The 18565-nt window shown below is 40.4% G+C and overlaps 1 protein-coding gene across 1 annotated transcript; it reads right to left on the reverse strand.

The window, feature by feature from the left end:
- Positions 1 to 6733: 6733 nt before the first annotated feature.
- On the reverse strand, positions 6734 to 14368 carry LOC114465998 (homeodomain-interacting protein kinase 3-like). Its single transcript, XM_028451415.1, has 9 exons — positions 14362 to 14368; positions 13858 to 14024; positions 13206 to 13397; positions 12734 to 12915; positions 12383 to 12620; positions 12205 to 12294; positions 11415 to 11819; positions 6849 to 7145; positions 6734 to 6790 (listed from the first exon to the last, which is right to left on the reverse strand). Exons 1-9 carry the CDS (start codon positions 14366 to 14368, stop codon positions 6734 to 6736), a joined length of 1635 nt encoding a protein of 544 aa, XP_028307216.1.
- Positions 14369 to 18565: the final 4197 nt, after the last annotated feature.

Below are 18565 nucleotides of genomic sequence, written 5' to 3' on the forward strand. Positions count from 1 at the left end.
GCAGTCCGATAAAAATTGATATTCGATTTCTGACTTATTACGGACCGATATCTGATATCAATATTGGATCAGGACACCCCTAATTAAAATGGTGCATAAGACTTCTGTTGCTTCTTACTGTTTGATTTGTGATCAGGCTTGAAATGTGCTCCATTATTTTTTTCTTCTTTCCAGATCCACAGTGATGTCATCAGCCTTTTTGTACTTCAAAAATAAGTCCAACCATTGGGGATCAACGTTCCTACTCCAGTTTTACTTCCTCAGTAGATATATTGCTGCTGCAATGGCAAAACTTGGATGATTTAGTAAAGTTGTATTTTAGGCTTTCTTTCAGCATCAAAGAAATACCCTCAAGCACACAATGATCACATAGTTATCAGTGTTCGGACTCTTTGTAAAATACTTTGTTTAGAAGAAAGAACCAAACAGACTTGGAGGAAGTGCTGGGTTTTGTCCAACATGAAATCATGACAAGCGGTCAGATGCAAGGTTATCGATGGCTTCATCTTTGTGCTGTTCAACAAGGCTTTGTTGTTTCACATATTACTATTAGACGCATTATTAAATTACTTGATCTGATTGGGGTAGAATTAAGATGAGCTTGACGCCTCTGAAGACGCCAGTACAGCTGCAGAGGACCAAATGCACGTTGGCACATGGATGGTTATGACAAACTGAAACTCTATGGCATTGCCATCAATGGCTGCATAGATGGATTTAACCACTACGTGTTATGAATGGAAGCTTATACAACAAACAATGACCCTAAAGTGAAAGCAGGATATTTCATGAAAACTGTTTCACTTGTCAATGGATGTCCAGAGAGAATACGTGCTGACGGGTCCAGAAAATGGGACTGTGGAGGAAATGTAACTTTTTTTCAGGAGAAACCACACAGACAGTTTTGTGGGGGAGAGGAGTTTTCCTTTCTAGAAGAAGTACAGCAAACCAACACATTGAAGGATGGTGGAGCACCCTTCAGAAACAATGTGTTCAGTTCTGGATGAATGTGTTTCAAACTTTGGTGGATGATGGTCACTTTACTGGAGACTTTTTGAACTTATTCAGTTCTGCTTTATTCATCTCGTTCAGGTAAATATTTGTCACTCTTACAAAGTATATTTACCAATATGATACTGTAAGTGTCTTTCATTGTTAATAATAAAAATGATTATTATTGTTATTGATGCTTTCATTGGTTGTGTATTTATTAGTGATGCACCTAAAAAGCTGAACGAAACAGGATGTTGTAAAGACGCGATCAGCGCGCACGTTTGTCTGAAAATGGGCCAACTTGTCCTTGGACTCACGAAGCGGCTGTATTTCAATAAATCTGAGCAGTAAAGTGTTTTCTAATGTGTTTGGAATGTCAGTGCTAAATAAATATTTTCATATTTTTAATTGATTTATTCTTTAAAACATGAATATTCATTTATACAATTGCTATGCTTTAATTTGATTGAGGTTAGTATTAGTACACATTCAGAGCCATAAATGCAAAGGTACTAATAATTTGCAAATTATGCAAAATTACTTCTTTTGGTGTTTCGGTTTTTGGTAAGAATTTTAATTTGGGTGCATCCCTAGTATTTAAGGTGCAGAATAGAATAGACACTGGTAGTTTGGGTCATTTGTTTTGCAGGATTCTTTGGCCACGAGCACTAACCAGTGACCACTAATGGAAAAAGTGCTGAATCACTGCATGCCATTTGTATTTTTATAATGGAATTACATTAAAGCAATAATTGAAAATTCTGTGATATGTGTCTTAATGCTTCTTTGTATATAACACAAGGATTAATTCCACTCTGTTTCTTATATTTTTTATCTCTCCAGGATGAACTTGATGAAGTAGTAAACACCTGGAATTCTCACAGATTTCGTGCACAATCAAGACATGATTTGGTTACAGGACGATCAGCCATTATGTTTTTATAACCAGAAATACATAATGTATTTATAACCAGAAATACATAATGTATTTATAACCAGAAATACACAATGTATTTATAACCAGAAACAACATAATGTATTTATAACCAGAAATACATAATGCTGACAACTGAATGAAGCCAGTTTGCATGGAGGAGATCACTGTGTGTTTGGAGGAGTTTACTCCAAAAAGCCAGTTTCCATGTGATAAAACGGTGTTTTAACTTTGATGCCTCTTTGTCGGAAAATGATAATAAAAACTTAATCTTGATTTGCATTGCTATGTTGTGTACAATATAGATTCATGAAGCCATTTTATTTGATCTGGCAAGGAGGTTTTGTCATTAATTCCACAGTTTTTTGTTTGTTTTTAAATGGAATGGGAAAAGTCCTGCTATAGTTAATCTGTAACACTTGGAAACAAGTTTGAAAAAGAAATACATTTGTTTAACTGATTATTGTTTGATTTTTCAGATGTGAGTTTACACAACATACACACAAGAAATGTTTTTTGATAGACATTTATCAAGTATAAATAACACAATAAAGCCCAAACTAATCAGTGAATATTGCTGAAATCTAGATGACATTGCACGTTGTTGGTGTTTTCCCCGTGAAGATTGATTAAAACGTTTTCAAATGAATGCATTCTGCTTAACAATCCTCTCAACGCTGTTGTCAAAAACTTCCAAAATGCAGCTTTGGTTGCATGAACAAATGCTTGCTTTAAAGGGATCCTCCACTGTTTTTACAAATGTGACCTAAATGTCCTTATTGGAAGATCTATGTATAACAAAACGCATTATTTTGCACCATATTCGTTTTATTAACTTTTTAAAATGGGACTACGTTACCATTTTAGAGCCTGTGCAACGCCATGTTAAAATAACGTCATTGATAACATTATTAGCCCCTTTCAGCCCATTGAGTTCTATAGGAGTGAAGCATTCAGGATCATTTAGCAGCTTTTTCAGTCAAAATGACAACTGTGCTGCTTATGTTTGGAGGTAGCTTTGTTCTGTGATTAACTTGCTGCTAATACTAACATTAACATTTGTTGTTTTGTTCACTGCTATTGTCAGCTCAGCAAAGATGAGCAGTTTAAAAAATGATGATTGTATTAGTGTGATCAGGATGAATCACTCAATGCAAAAACGCAAGGAAATACACTGTCTTTGTGTATCTGGACTAAAGCAATCAGCAGAGGATGTCATGAAAGGATCTGCGATACTGTTATCATTTATTTTACTTTATTTTCCCAGGCGAAAAACAAGCTAATATTGTTGAAAAATGTATATGTTGTATCTGGGCTGTGTAGACTGTTAAAGGTTGATGTTTTAAAAATGTGTGATCAAAGTTCATGCACTATATACTGTATGTATTTCTTTTTTAAAATGACATGATTTGATTTTAATCTCTAAAATTAGATTTTTAGTCTCTGTTTTTGCATTCTTTATTAGAGGGGCACATTTTGTACCTTTAAATAGGAAAAATTGGTCTTATTGATGTTATTGTTTATTTTATTTTCTACATATCTGTTGTGTTGAAAATGTCACACCCAAAGTAAGTATGGTATTCATTTTAAATGCAATTTACCCCGTGCTCCGCCATGTTGAAATGACGTCATTGGTGACGTGATCAGCCCCTTTTAGTCCATTGAGTTCCATGGGAGGTGAAGCATTTAGGATCATTTAGCAGCTTTTTCATTCAAAGGCACTTTTTTTTCTCTACTGTGTATAACTGAGAGGGAGATTTTTAATGTTTTTACTGCTGATTTTAAATGTATTTACTGCTGCTTTTAAATGTATTTACTGCTGCTTTTAAATGTATTTACTGCTGATTTAGTGTTCTCATTGATTTTTAAACTGTTAAATATTTTCTGCTGCACTTTTTGATCATGTAAATCACATTGAAATGCCTTGTGTATGAAATGCGCTATATATGTAACCAATGGGAAGGCAGGGGTTCCCTTTTTTGGTGAAATAAATCTCACCACATTAGTCTGGCAAGAATATGAATAGAGGCCAAAGTGGTCGCAAAATATGTTATTTTATTTATCATCCACAATCATAAAAAATACTTCTTTTATTTCATAATGTAGTTTAAAAGCTTGACATACAAAAATATAATAAACTTTCAATACCAACAAAACTTTACCAAACAAGCTGAAGTTTAGAAAATGAAAATGTTAACAAACTTAAGGTTAGTAACTCAACCAAAAACAACCCAAACGTTAGACAAAGATGAACAAAATCAAACTAATCAGCTAAATGTCACTTCATTTAGTTAAAGTGCATGGTGCTATATCTAGTAAACATGGTTTGAAAGTTTATTTGAATATGATTTGAGAGCTGATTTGAACCTGATTTGAGAGCTTATTTGAACCTGATTTGAGAGCTTATTTGAACCTCATTTGAGAGCTTATTTGAGCAGCATTGGCCCCACACTTGGAAACCCGGTTCCCACTGGGGCTCAGGGCACCTCACAAGAGCAGCATTTCCCCTCTATGCAAACTCCCATTGATAGCATTTAGCACCCGACAGTACAGCCTAGGAGCCCCGAACACGCAGACGCTATGACGTGCACACCTGCTTATAATCCTTCTAATCAGAGGGTGCGGTTAAGGAAGCGTCCGGTAGACGGGGCTGATGCATTCACGGGCTATATGACGGTGGGAAACTACCACACTTTAACCGCCTGGTTACATCTACCCCCCTAAATGAATCGGTGGCCCACCAATTAATAAAACTTATGACCATGGGCAAAATATAACAGTCGTTTGGCTGCTAGCACCTTGGGTCCGAGAGGCAGCAACCCCATTTTCCACGCTCCGGACAGGGGCAGGAAGGCGATGAGGGTTTGAGTGTTTTCCTGCAGTTTTTCGCGTTGACTTTCTTGATAAAGACCCAGAGCTGTAAGGCACGACTGGAACAGGAGGAGTTGGAATAGGAGGCAGTTCGTCGGTGAGTGGTTCAACCGGCGTAGATGAAGCACTGCCCGTTTCTCTGACCCTCAGCCAAGCCCCCGACTCAAACTCATCATCACTGGCATTCTCATTTGCAGGTAGTCCTTGTGGCCAGGCCTCCTGGTTAGTGTCTTGAGGAGGGAGCACAGGCTTTAAGGCGGTACGGTGCACTTGCTTTACTTGATCGAGCCTGTCGACTGGGGCAGTAGAGTAGACCACACCTCCAAGGGTAGGAGCCTTTACGACCTGGTAGATGGTAGAACTCCAGGCATCTTGGATTTTTCTGCACCCTGAGCCCATACTCCGGAGGTACACTCTTTGGCCAGTGACTCACACAAAGCTCGTTCATCATGCCTCTCCTTCCTCTGCTTTGCTGAAGACTTCATCCGACTCCCAGTAACATCCATAGCCACCTGCAAGCGCCTCCGATGCTCCACCACCCAATCACACAGCCTTCCAGCTTCAGGCTCAGGGAGGTTGCCAAGAAGGAAATCCACAGGTAGATGGGGTTCTTGTCTGAACATCAACAAGTAGGGCTACTGACCAGTGGACTGATGGGCAGTAGCGTTATAGTTGAACACCAGTTGTGGAAGGTGATTAGGCCAATTTTGCTTCTCTTCTGGAGGAAGTGTGCGGAGCAGGTTGTGCAGGGTCCGATTGAATTGCTCACACTGGCCGTTACCCTGCGGATGATAGGGGGTAGTGCGGCTCTTCTGGACCCCATATAATGCACACAGCTGCTGGACCAATGCACTCAAAGTTTCTTCCTTGGTGCGAGTGTATTCGGGTTGGGACGCCAAAACAGTAGAACCACTCTTGGACCATGTTTGCAACTGTTGCTGCCTTCTGGTCGCGGGTAGGTATGGCCTGTGGGAACTTGGAGAATACGTCCGTCATGATCAGCACTGTCTCTCTTCCGTTACAGGCTGGTTCAAGCAGAGTGAAATCAATTGTGAGCACCTGATTGGGTTTGGACGCAAGTAGGTGGCCAAGGGGAGCCCGGATCCTTGGCTGGGTTGTCCTTGGCAACAGCGCAGCGCTCGAAGTTCTGGCACCAATCCTTGATGTCATGGTTCATTCCTGACCAGTAACAAAGCTGCTGCACCACCTCCGTAGTACGCTGGATCAACTGGTGACCATGGTTCTGGTGCAGCTCCTGCAACACCTCTACCTGCAGACACTCCGGCAATAACAACTGGTGGACTTCCTCACCTCTGTCTGGCCTCAGCAGCCGACGGTACAGCAGCCCCTCCTTCTGCACAATGCGGTCCCACTGCTTCACCAAACCCCTCGCTCGAGGACTCAGCTTCTCTTGCTCAGCACGACTTGGCACTCTCTGTTGGCTCCAGAAGGGCAGGAAGGCGCTAATGAAAGGGTCCGACCTTTGGAGCCTTCTCAGGTCGACTGGACTGCGGGATGGAAGAGCAGTAATGGCGGACTGGGTGGCCGCCTGCTGCGGATGCTGGCAGACGTTCTCTGCAATTGAGTCAGGAACCCGGGTGCCAGGTAGGTAGCACTTCAACTCGACCCCCATGCCGCCAGTAGGATTACGTTGCCTGGAGAGGGCGTCCGCGTTCTGGTTAATCCGTCCTGGCCGATACCTCACGCGATAGTCGAATGCAGACAACTCGGCGACCCAGCGCTGCTCAGTTGCTCCATCTTGGCAGTGTCCAGGTGACTCAGCGGATTGTTGTCCGTCCATACGACACAGCGGTGGCCCCACAGGTAATCCTTGAATTTATCGGCCATGGCCTACTTCATGGCTGCCATCTCCAGCTTCATGGAGCTATAGTTTCTCTCTGCAGGGTGCAGGTCTACTGCCATAGACCACAGGTCTCACTTTTCCTCCTTGCTCCTGTGATAGCACAGCTCCCAATCCACAGTGGTTGGCATCTACTTCAAGAATAAATGGCAGAGAGAAGTCAGCAAAAGCTAAGGTGGGTGCACTTACAAGGCAGGACTTCAGCTCCTTGAAGCTCTCCTCACACTCCTCTGACCAGGCATCACCCAGGTAGGTTCCTCTTCCCCTCCGGTTGTTGTGACCAGATAGTTCTGCAACTAGCCGGTGAAGGGGGGCGGCCAGCTTGGAAAATCCTTCCACAAACCTTCGGTAATAGCTGGCAAAGCCAATGAAGGACTGCAGCTCAGGGACAGTTTTAGGATGGGGCCAGTTGGACACGGCAGAAATCTTCCCAGGATCAGTTGACACTCCCTCTTCTGAAATGCGATGTCCCAAGTACTGCACCTCCTGTTTAAAAAAATCACATTTCTCCAAATTTACTTTGAGTCCTTCTTGCTGCAGACGGCTAAGCACAACCTCCAGCCGTTTTAAATGTTCATCAACAGTGGAAGAGAAAACGACTATATCGTCTAAGTAGAGTAGAAGTGACTGGCCGTGCTGGGCGCCAAACATTCGCTCCATAAGTCTCTGGAAAGTCCCCGGCGTATTACATAACCCAAAGGGCATTCGGTTAAATTCAAATAATCCAAACGGGGTGCAGAAAGCAGTCTTTTGTTTGTCGCCCTCTGCCATTGGCACCTGATTATGGTATACCACCGAGCTCCACACAATGAGTCCAGGGACTCCTCAATTCGGGGCAGCGGAAACGCATCCTTTCTGGTTTTCATATTGAGTTGTCGATAGTCCACACAGAGGCGCAGACTGCCATCCTTTTTGCGTATGATGACAATGGGGGAGGAGTAGGGGCTACTGCTCTCCCGGATTACCTGGGCATCTAGCAGTTGGTTTATGTGGGCCTTAACGACTCGTACTCTGATGGAGGAATACGTCTATAACGCTGACGTACGGGTACATTGTCCAAAAGAGGGATATCGTGAGAAATAAGCCCAGTACAACCTAGGTCACCTTCAAACGCGGAAAACACTGACGCATACTTAACTAGCAGTGCCCTGACTTTTAGCTGCTCAGCCTCAGTTAACATGGAAAGATTCAGCCCCAATATTTTATCCCGCACCGAACCCTCCTTTGCCGTGTGAAACCGAACGGTAGCGACCATGGATTCACGTTCACCGGGAACTTCATGTAATCCCGAGGGCACGCTAACAACCTCAACAGAAGACACAAGGGCCAAGGGACAGCGAGACTTTAAAGTTACAGTGAACATACCAACATTGGTCACAGGTTTTCAAATTAGCTCTCAAATCATATTCAAATAAACTTTCAAATCATGTTTACTAGATATAGCACCATGCACTTTAACTAAATGAAGTGAGATTTAGCTGATTAGTTTGATTTTGTTAATCTTTGTCTAACTGGGTTGTTGTTGGTTGAGCTACTAACCTTAAGTTTGTTAATATTTTCATTTTCTAAACTTCACCTTGTTTGGTAAAGTTTTGTTGGTGTTGAAAGTTTATTATATTTTTGTATGCAAAGCTTTTAAACCATATCGTGAATTAAAAGTATATATATATTTTTTTTACAATTTTTGAAGACTGGTTGTTCAGAGTGCTGTATCCAAGCATATTCATAGAAAGTTGCGTGGCAGGAAAAAGTGTGGTAGGAAAAGGTGCAGCAGCAAAAGGGATGACCTCAGCCTTTAGAGGATTGTTAAGCAAAATGTATTCAATATTTTGTGGGAGCTTCACAATGAGTGGACAGAGGCTGGAGTCAGCGCATCAAGAGCCACTACGCACAGACAAATCCTAGACATGGGATACAAATGTTGAATTCCTTGTGTCAAGCCACTCCTGAACAAAAGACAATGTCAGAAGCCTCTTACCTGGACTGTGGAGAAAAAGAACTGGACTGTTGCTCAGTGGTCCAAAGACCTTTTTTCAGATGAAAGTACATTTTATATTTCATTTAGAAATCAAGGTCCCAGAGTCTGGAGGAAGAGTAGAGAGGCTCAGAATCCACGTTGCTTGAAGTCCAGGGTTTTTTTTCCGCAGTCTGTGATGGTTTGGGGTATAACATGTCATCTGCTGGTGTTGGTCCACTGTGTTTTCTGAAGTCCACAGTCAACGCAGCATCTACCAGGACATTTTAGAGCACTTCATGCTTCTTTATGCTGACAAGCTTTATGGAAATGCTGATTTCATTTTCCAGCAGGACTTGACACCTGCACACACTGCCAAAGGTACCATAAGCTGGTTCAATGACTATGGTGTTACTGTGCTTGATTGGCCAGCAAACTGGTCTGACCTGAACCCCATAGAGAATCTATGGGTTATTGTCAAGAGGAAAGTGAGAGACACTAGACCCAACAATGCAGATGATCTGAAGGCTGCCATCAAAACAACCTGGGCTTCCATTACACCTGAGCAGTGCCACAGGTTGATAACCTCCATGCCACGCAGCATTGATGCAGTAATTCATGCTAAAGGAGCCCCAACTAAGTATTGAGTGCATAGAAATGAACTTACTTTTCAGAAGTCTTACATTTTTGTTTAAAATATTCTTTTTTTATTGATCTTCTGTAATATTCTAATTTTCTGAGACACTGAGTTTTGAGTTTTCATTATAAATATACATAAATATATCACTATGTGTCATGGGTCTATATCATATATTGGTTTGACTTTCTGAAATGAGTGACAAAAAAATATTAAACTTTTTCATGATATTCAAATTTTTTTAGATGTACCTGTACATTTGCCTTGCCTTGATATTATACAAATATTTAATTATAAACGATTGTAATAATAATCATAATTGTGTATTAAAATCTACTTATTTACAATTTTAAACCCCAACACAGTAGATGTTGAAGATCTGTCTATGGTAGAAGTAGCTCGGGAGCCGAAAAAGTGTGTGGACCCCTGCTATAATGGGACAATTTTAAAGTGTGCACGGTGGGCACACTAGTCATACTCAACTGTCCCATGATGCATTGCGAGCAGAACATAAAATGGTCCTGGGACCGGTGTCACGTACTGAGTTTACCTCCGTATTGAGATTATAACCCTAATCCTAACACTAACATAATCCAATAAACAAATAAAATGTGTCCATTCACTTTGAAAACAAAAACAAAGTGAATTACTATTTTTTAGTAATTGGCATATGCATGCGCATATACAATCTCAGTAAGATGCGCTCTCAGTACATGACACCGGCTTCAAGCTAAAAATCAAACATTCCCTTTCAAAATAAAAACATCTCGTCTCGTCTTCCATTAGTTTATTTTGAACACTTGTGTAAAAGGGCTGTTGTTTTGAAGTTAACAGGAAGTTTGGTCTCCTGGTCTTTCTGACTCATTAAGGAGATGGAGATGTAGACTTCAGGAAGAACCTAGCCCCCCTCACCCCCCTCACCCTGGGAGACTCTACAGTGAGCTCTGTAGAGTACTTCTGCTTCCTGGGGACCATCATCACTCAGGACCTCAAGTGGGAGCTGAACATCAGCTCCCTTATCAAAAAAGCTCAGCAGAGGATGTACTTTCTGCGGCAGCTGAAGAAGTTCAGTCTGCCAACAAAGATGATGGTGAACTTCTACAGCTCCATCATCCAGTCCATCCTCTGCTCCTCCATCACCATCTGGTACGCTGCAGCTACGGCCAAGGACAAGGCCAGACTGCAGCGTATCATCCACTCTGCAGAGAAGGTCATCGGCTGCAATCTGCCCTCCCTCCAGGACCTGTACGCCTCCAGGATTTTGAGGCGTGCAGGAAAGATTGTGGCCGACCCCTCCCACCCCGGTCATAAACTGTTTCAATCTCTCCCTTCTGGTAGGAGGTTTCGGTCCATCAGGACCAGAACCTCCAGACACAAAAACAGCTTCTTTCCCTCTGCCACCATCCACATGAACACACCCCAAGTCACCCACTGAACCCCCCCCCCCCCCCCCCCCCCACCCGATCACCACCTCCACCAGCTTGATACCTGCTGCACTGTATATATATATTTATATTTATCCTATTTATCCTTTATTCTCTATCTATCCTTTATTTATCCCTCATCCTTTATATTTATCATTATTATTATTATTATTGTTGCTGGGTTGTTCTTTGTTGTGTTGTTTTCATTTCTTTTATTTCTTTTTGTTGCTTGTTTTGTGCACCAACCACCAAGTCAAATTCCTTGTACTGTCCTCAAAACTGTACATGGCAAATAAAACATTTCTGATTCTGATTCTGATTCTGATGTTCTTTGGGAGGTGGAAGGCTGTTTTTGTTTATGATTTAATCTAACATTCAGCAGTTAGATCAAATTTGAGTCAATCAGAACACCAAGGTTCTAGCGTTTTTCACCTGTTCTTTATTATATAAAATTAAGAGAGTCTTAAACTACAACACAAACATGGAACAAGAACAAAAGAAGGAATATTTACGTGTTTAATTCTTTAATATAAAGAAATGTTAAATATATGTGTGAAAGTCCAAATGATCTAAAACCAACTATTGAACATATGTATTTACATGTATATAAGGATTCACTTCCGAACAAAAAAAGTCTTGATTCTTCGGAAAAGTATTCGAATCCTCTTCATCAAAGAATGTTTTTTTGCTCCACTTGAAGACTGATCCAGAACATTTGAATGAGAAGTGGGAACAGAAACCAGGTCCACATCAGTAACAGTAGGGAGATCATGTAAAGCTTCTGCAACCAAGGCATCACAAGTGATGGATGAGAGGGAAAGTTCTTCTTCTGACAGAGTCACATAGACCATATCCCAGGATGTAGCAGCCAAATTCAGTCTATCACCATTTTTGATTCTGTCACACAGGCTTGATCCAGAACAGACGCAACCAGATGCAGGGCAGGTTGTGTTATCAGCCTGTGAGGAGGGTTGATAGTGTCTGCTGGTCTCCTGCTGGTTGAGGTGGGATGTGGTGAAGAAGTGGTGAAACTGAGCCTGACATGGAGAGATCCTTTCATCTCCATCCAAGCACAGGAGCTGCTTCAGCAGGTCGACAAAGGCTTTACTGTCCTCAGACTCACCACTTTCTTCTCCTGGATGAACCTGCATTTTAATACAAGAGACTGGTTATTACATAAGCTCACACATCAGGCATATCAGTGAGTAGTTTATAGTCAGGATATTTCATGGCAGTCAAGAGTTTATAATCAGAACAGTGACTAGATTTGGACATTGCATGAATTCACATCAGCCGAGATCAAATTATCAGTAGAACCATTTACAGAGATATTGTTGATATTTCTGCAATGACTTTGTTTAAAGGAAATCTGTCATTCATCATGAATAGCATTTTCCAAATAAACGATCTAGAATGTTTAAACAGTAATCTATGTCATCTATGTTTTAAAAGTGATTTAACTTAAAAACTTGCTTTTTTTATATTGACCATAATAAATGTTGACATAAAAAATGTTAATTCAAAACTTACATTAACCAGATCATCCAAAGATGAGAACTCGACAAAACGTTGTTGCTCCTCAGGAACGATGTTGTTAGCAGCTTCATATTCCTCTGGTGTCTGGGAAAACAAGATGAGTGTCATGAAGCTCATTGTAAAGTTAAACTTTGGTGAACTCGAGTTTGCCGAAAAAAAACTTCAGTTTTACCATCAATCGCCATTTTGAGCCTTCCTCAGCCTCACAATAGAAGCTCCTGGTGTGAACTCCGGCCTGGAGCTGGTCGTCCTTTGGTAGACCAAGAAGCTCTGAAACACGCTTTATCATCTGATAATCGCAGGACACAGACAAGAGGTTTTCACCAATGTAGAGGAATGTAAGCAAACAACCCAGGCCCCACACATCAATGGCCTCACTGAAGGGAAGGCCAATGGAGACTTCAGGAGCCCTGAGGAGCAAGGACATGAGTTAAGAGTGAGAATCTGTGACCAACATATCAACACAATACAATACAGGTTTGTCATAACCATAGCTAAGCCTTGTGAAGAGAAATCTTCCTACCTGTATCCTAGAGGCTGAATGTCAAGGCCAGGCTCCATGCTGGAAGTTCTAATAGCCAGACCAAAGTCGATTAGTTTGACTTTCAATGGCTGGATCTTCCCACTGACCACCATGACATTGTCAGGTTTTATGTCGGTGTGAATGATTCCAAGGTCTTTCAGGAAATCTAAAGCCACCAGTAGCTGCAGAAACAAGACCAGAAGACACAGGTTTAGAATAAACATTGTCCGTTTGCTATATGAGCTAGGCTTTACACCGATCTGATCGGCCTTTCACCAACCAGTCAAAAAGGGTTTGAAAAAACGTCATTTCCGCTACTTGACTTCCGTCATAGTCTAAGTAGAAGTAGAAGTAACCCTAACCCTAACCTAACCTTTTTGCTGCTGGTTGGATGATATTGCATCCATTTGTAGTTAAAGGGTCACACACCCATACACACACACACTCTGACAACAAATTTTATAAAAATTACCTGCTCAGCAATAGAACGGATTTCAGTCAGACTCAGGGACTCCCACTCTCGGTTTTCCATCAGAGTGTAAAGGTCGACATCCAGCAACTCAAATGCCAGGCAGTTGTAGTCCATGTACACAAAATGCTCGTAAAATTTGAGCAAGTTTGTGCGGTCAGCATCAAGGACACTGATTAACTTCAGAATGGAAATCTGTAAAAAAGAAAGTAGAAAAAAAGAAGAAGAATGCACAATTAAGTCGAAAAAAAAATCATCTGGTTCCAACAGGTCTTAGATAATCTTATATTGTTATTTTGCAAATATCAAAAAAGTGCAAATACCATATAACAAAGTTTGTTTTCATTGTTGGATTAGATATGAATAAATATAACAAGTAATAAGTACAAAATCTATATAACCAAGTGTAAATGGCTAATGGCTATCAGCTTTACATTTGAATGTATAATGATATGATATGTACATGGAATATTAGGTTATGAATAAATAAAATTTATATGTTTATTCCCAAAATTGCATTGAAGAGAACAGAAGTCTTGAAATGTACATTGCCATGTTGAAGTGATTACACGTTGATCACAAAAAATATTGTTCATAGAGTTTAGAAGTAGCAAAACCTGAGCCTTCAAATATGATAGAAGGTACAAACAAGTACCTCATGCTGAAGATCTTCTTCAAAGCCCTCCTTGATTAGTTTTACAGCCACCGTCTCATTGTTGCTGAGGTTCTGGCACTTGACCACCTTCCCAAAGTTGCCTTCACCAACACACTCCAGGATGGAGTAATCCACAGTGCTGCTGTGGAGAACCTGAAGTTCAGCTGCTGCAGTAGAAAGAAAGAACAGAGGGTGAGTACAGACTAGTTCAGTCTGTGTATGTGTCTGTAGTGGACAACATATTTTCTCCATAATTGTATTGTGGTTTCCACAGTCAGTGATGGTTTGGGGTGCCATGTCATGTGCTGGTGTTGGTCCACTGTGTTTCCTTAGGTCCAAGATCAACGCAGCCGTCAACCAGGAAGTTTAGAGCACTTTATGCTACATGCTGCTGACCAACTTTATGAAGATGCAGATTTCATTTTCCAACAGGACTTGGTACCTGGAAGGGACTTAATGCAACTTAATCAACAGTTAGTAATTTGATTGGACAAGAGACGTCACATTCCATGAGTGCTGATCGGGGATGGGGTCAGTTAAAATTGTAATCGTGTAATTGATTATTAAGTACAATTATGGTGTAATAATAATTGTAATCATTTGAAAAAATATGTTAAGCGTAATTAAATTGTAATTGAGTTCAGAAAATTGACTTTGTAATTGTAATTACCTTGTAAATTCTATAAAAAATTTTAATTATAATTTGACACAAAAATTAAAGAAGCATGTTACAGTTTTTTGCACAGTTTCACACATATGTAGTTAACAATTATTAAAATATGTTTCATATCAAGTTTTTCCTTCATTTTACCATTAAAAAAATTTAAAAAATTTGAAGGGTACACTGACGCAAAAAAGGCTCAGATATATTTTCATTGATTAGGAAGCCGAACAAGGTAATCAATGGATAGGAAAGAAACTAGATGATAGATAATAGTTTTAGTGTGTTTTAATTGAATTAGGACCTGTTTTCATAAGAGATGCTAACAGAAAGCTAACACAAGAGGTAGGTTAACTTTTATTAGGTTATTTATTTCAAGCTCAGTAATTGTGATTATTTGTAATTGAACTTTAGTCATTGAAAACACAATTGACTTTCTGAGGATAAAAAATAATTGTAATTTAATTGTGATTGGAAAAAAAATGCTGTTCACTGTAATTTTAATTTAATTGTAATTGAACATGGGTAATTGAAAAACGTAATTGTAACTGGAAACATGTAATTGACCCCCAACCCTGGTGCTGATATAGATCAACAACATCACTGGGACTTTTTACAGACATTTGTCAACGGACAATTAGGAAACGTTTATGTGCTTCTGCTACACCACTGTAATAACACACACTTCCCAGCCTAAAGGCCCTCTCTAAAGTATAAAAGCCCTGTTTCTCATTGAGTCTTTCTTACTTGCAGCAGCTGAAGTACCAGAGAACAGAAATTGGGACATTTTCCGCTCAGATTCTTCAAAAGTCACATAAACTGTTGTCTTCACAATGCTCACTAACTGCAACTGCTTTCTGTCTTCACTGACAGCTCGCGATCATCTCATACCTGCTCCTGATTGGTTGAGGACGTAGTGCCCTCAACAGCCAATCAGATGCGACTTCTCATTGAATAAAAATGACGTTGTAATGGGGAAGCTACGGAAGAGGATTAGGACTTCTAAAATGAAAAAAAAACAACAACAAAAAAAACAATGAAAACTAAAAAAAAAAAACACACAACGTAAACCTTGGGTTTACACATTAGATGGCGCACTTGTACATTGAAATCCATTTCTTTTTTTTCGCATTAAAAAAAACCTTGACGTGTAACCGGACGTTGATTGATGTGTAACCGGATATTGGTTGATGTGACCGGAAAGTAGTTGTTGAAGGCTACTAGAGAATAAAAGTACGGCTACGTGCTTATTGCAGTGACTCAACTTGCTTTTCTCGTTTGCTGATAATGCTGATAATTACTTTTGTTGCTCTGCTGATAACCTGCAAACAGATTACGAGCAATGACAAAGTGTTGTCATTTTTTTTTCTTTTTAAAGTGGTGTTTTTTGTGGCTTTAGACTTTAATTACATTTATGTATATAATATGTTCCCTACAATATAAATAGGTTCACAATATAACTTTTTTTTTTTTTTTTTATAGTTTCTGTTTCCACTCTATCCAAGATAATAATAATCTTTCTTAACAAGAACTGTTGATTGATTTGTCACATGGCTGTTCCAGGGTTTGAGTTTGTTTTATTTTGTTTCACATCTACCTGAGGGGTATTCCATAAAGGAGGGTTAACAAACTCAGTCTATCCATAAACTCTGGGTCAACATACCCCACGATGGGAAACTCTGGGTATCTGATTCCATTACAGCTGGTATGAAGTGGGTTAATCAACCCTGAGTATGTAAACCTTGGGTTACTGACGTGCACGCGCGTGATAAAAAGCCATCATCAATGGATCAGAGATTACTCAAACTGCCATGACAACCAAATGGAAGAGAGTGACTTATTCACCCTGATGGGTGAAATAAGCCAGTGTTTGAGGAATATGAGCCTGTTCTAAAGGTGCGTTCAGTCTTCAGTGACTATAGTGGCTTAAATCACCCGTACTTAGTCACACATTTTGGTTGCTTCATCACTTTATCTCTTCAGTGACGTGACGAGCGGTGAATAATATGAATAAAATGTGTTTCAGGAGGTGTGGCAGCAGCAGCATAGTATGGCTGCATAGAGAGCCCTCCTGTTACACTGAATATAAAGACAGTAAATGCTGCTTGATATCAAATCAATTATATTGATTTTTAATGTAATATTGTCGCCAGAGTCATCTCGACGTCGGAAAAAATGTCAGAAAACACCGAAGCGGGACGAGAACCCGTATCTTGTATTCTGTTTTTGGAGGAGAGTGAGTGCTCTGTCGTCGTGTGAATCTTTGTCTGTCTCTTTTTGTCCAGTGTGAGTGAGTGCTGTGAGTGAATCTTTGTGTTCCAGGTGGTGCTGTCTGATTGGAGGAGACAAGCTGCACTGATTGGTCCTCCACCTATAAAAGGCAGCATGCAGCTGACTTAGGAGGAACCTCTGACAACAGCTTGTTGTCCCCAGCCTCCAAAGACTGAGACCTTTGATTGTAGTTATGACTTTGTTCAGTTTCTCTGCCTTTGTTATTTCCGTCAGTGATTTTCTGGAGCTTTAGAAAAGTGAGTGCTAGACTGCCTCTTTAGTTTTGATCCTGCTTTTTGTTCTTTATTGCTTTGTAAAATACTTTTGAAACTTTTGAAACACCTATAAATTGTAAATATCCCTTATGTTTGTTTGTTTAATCATTTATTTGGGGACTGGGGACAAATAGCTTCCTGTGTAGTATGGTGTGTACCTACCTCCTAGATGGGTGCATAACAGGTCAGTAGATGTTTTTTTTTTTTTTTATTTTTTTTATTTTTTTTTTTTTAAAGGATTTTTTTGGCTCTAGTGGCCTTTATATGACAGTTGCTTGACAGGAAAGGGGGTCAGAGAGAGCAGGGAATGACACGCAGGAAAGGGCCCCAGGCCGGAATCGAACCTGGACCCGCTGCAGGTGAGGAACTATAGCCTCTGTACATGGGGCGGGCGCTCTACCCACTGAGCTAAACACCGCCCCGTCAGTAGATGTTTTAATGCAGATCAACCTCTCATTGACTTTCACTTAATGATCTACATCTACAATGTTATAAAGAAAATTACCGTTATCACAAAAAAAAAAACGTAAAGCAACATAACATTAGTAATGATGTGAACACGTCTGTGGTGTGTGATGTTACTAATGTGTTTCAGAGAAAAGTGTTAAGGTTTATTACAATGTTAAGAAACGGTGTTCAGGTGGGCGGAGCCAGGTAGAAACCCAGGGTGTCTTTGATAAAACCTGCCAGCGACCAGGTTTAGTTCAAGGACAATGTTGCCATGGTAACATACTCAGAGAAGAACATACCTCGCGTTTAGGAATGAGATACTCAGAGTTTCCCTCATTTCAGCCTGAACATACTCAGAGTTTGAACATAACCCGCTTTATGGAATACCCCTCTGGGCTGTAGCTCTTTGTTTTTTAGACTGCTGCCAACTTGTTTTTTAGTTTTATTTCAACAAGTTTCACTTTTACAGTTACAGTTGGAGACCTTTGAAATTGAATACCCCTGTTACATTACAGCAACCAAATTAAACTATATCAACTAAGTGAATTAATAAAAATGACCTGTGTAAAGGCTTTTTCAAACTAAAAAAATTTCTTGTGAAATCTGTGACCTGTTGACCTGCACAACTCAAAGAATCGGAATCAAGAATTGTTTAGAACAGGAATCGAAATTGAGAATTTTGGGGCGGTGTGTAGCTCAGTGGGTAGAGCGCCCGCCCCATGTACGGAGGCCGTAGCTCCTCACCTGCAGCGGGTCCAGGCTTGATTCCTGGCCTGGGACCCCCCCCCCCGCGTGTCATTCCCTGCTCCTCCTGACCCCCCTCCTGTCTAGCAACTGTCATATAAAGGCCACTAGAGCCAAAAAAATCCTTTAAAAAAAAAAGAAAAAAAGAAATTGAGAATTTGAATTGGAATCAAAATCATTAAAATCCAAACGATGCCCAACCCTAGAAAAGTGGAAACACTCTGCGGTGTGTAGGTGTCCAGCCATGTTATTTCTTGGCAGAAATACTTTTAAACACTTTCTGTACATTCAGCTGACATAAAAATCT

Source organism: Gouania willdenowi, chromosome 6, assembly GCF_900634775.1.
Source record: "Gouania willdenowi chromosome 6, fGouWil2.1, whole genome shotgun sequence".
Lineage (NCBI taxonomy): Eukaryota > Metazoa > Chordata > Actinopteri > Blenniiformes > Gobiesocidae > Gouania > Gouania willdenowi.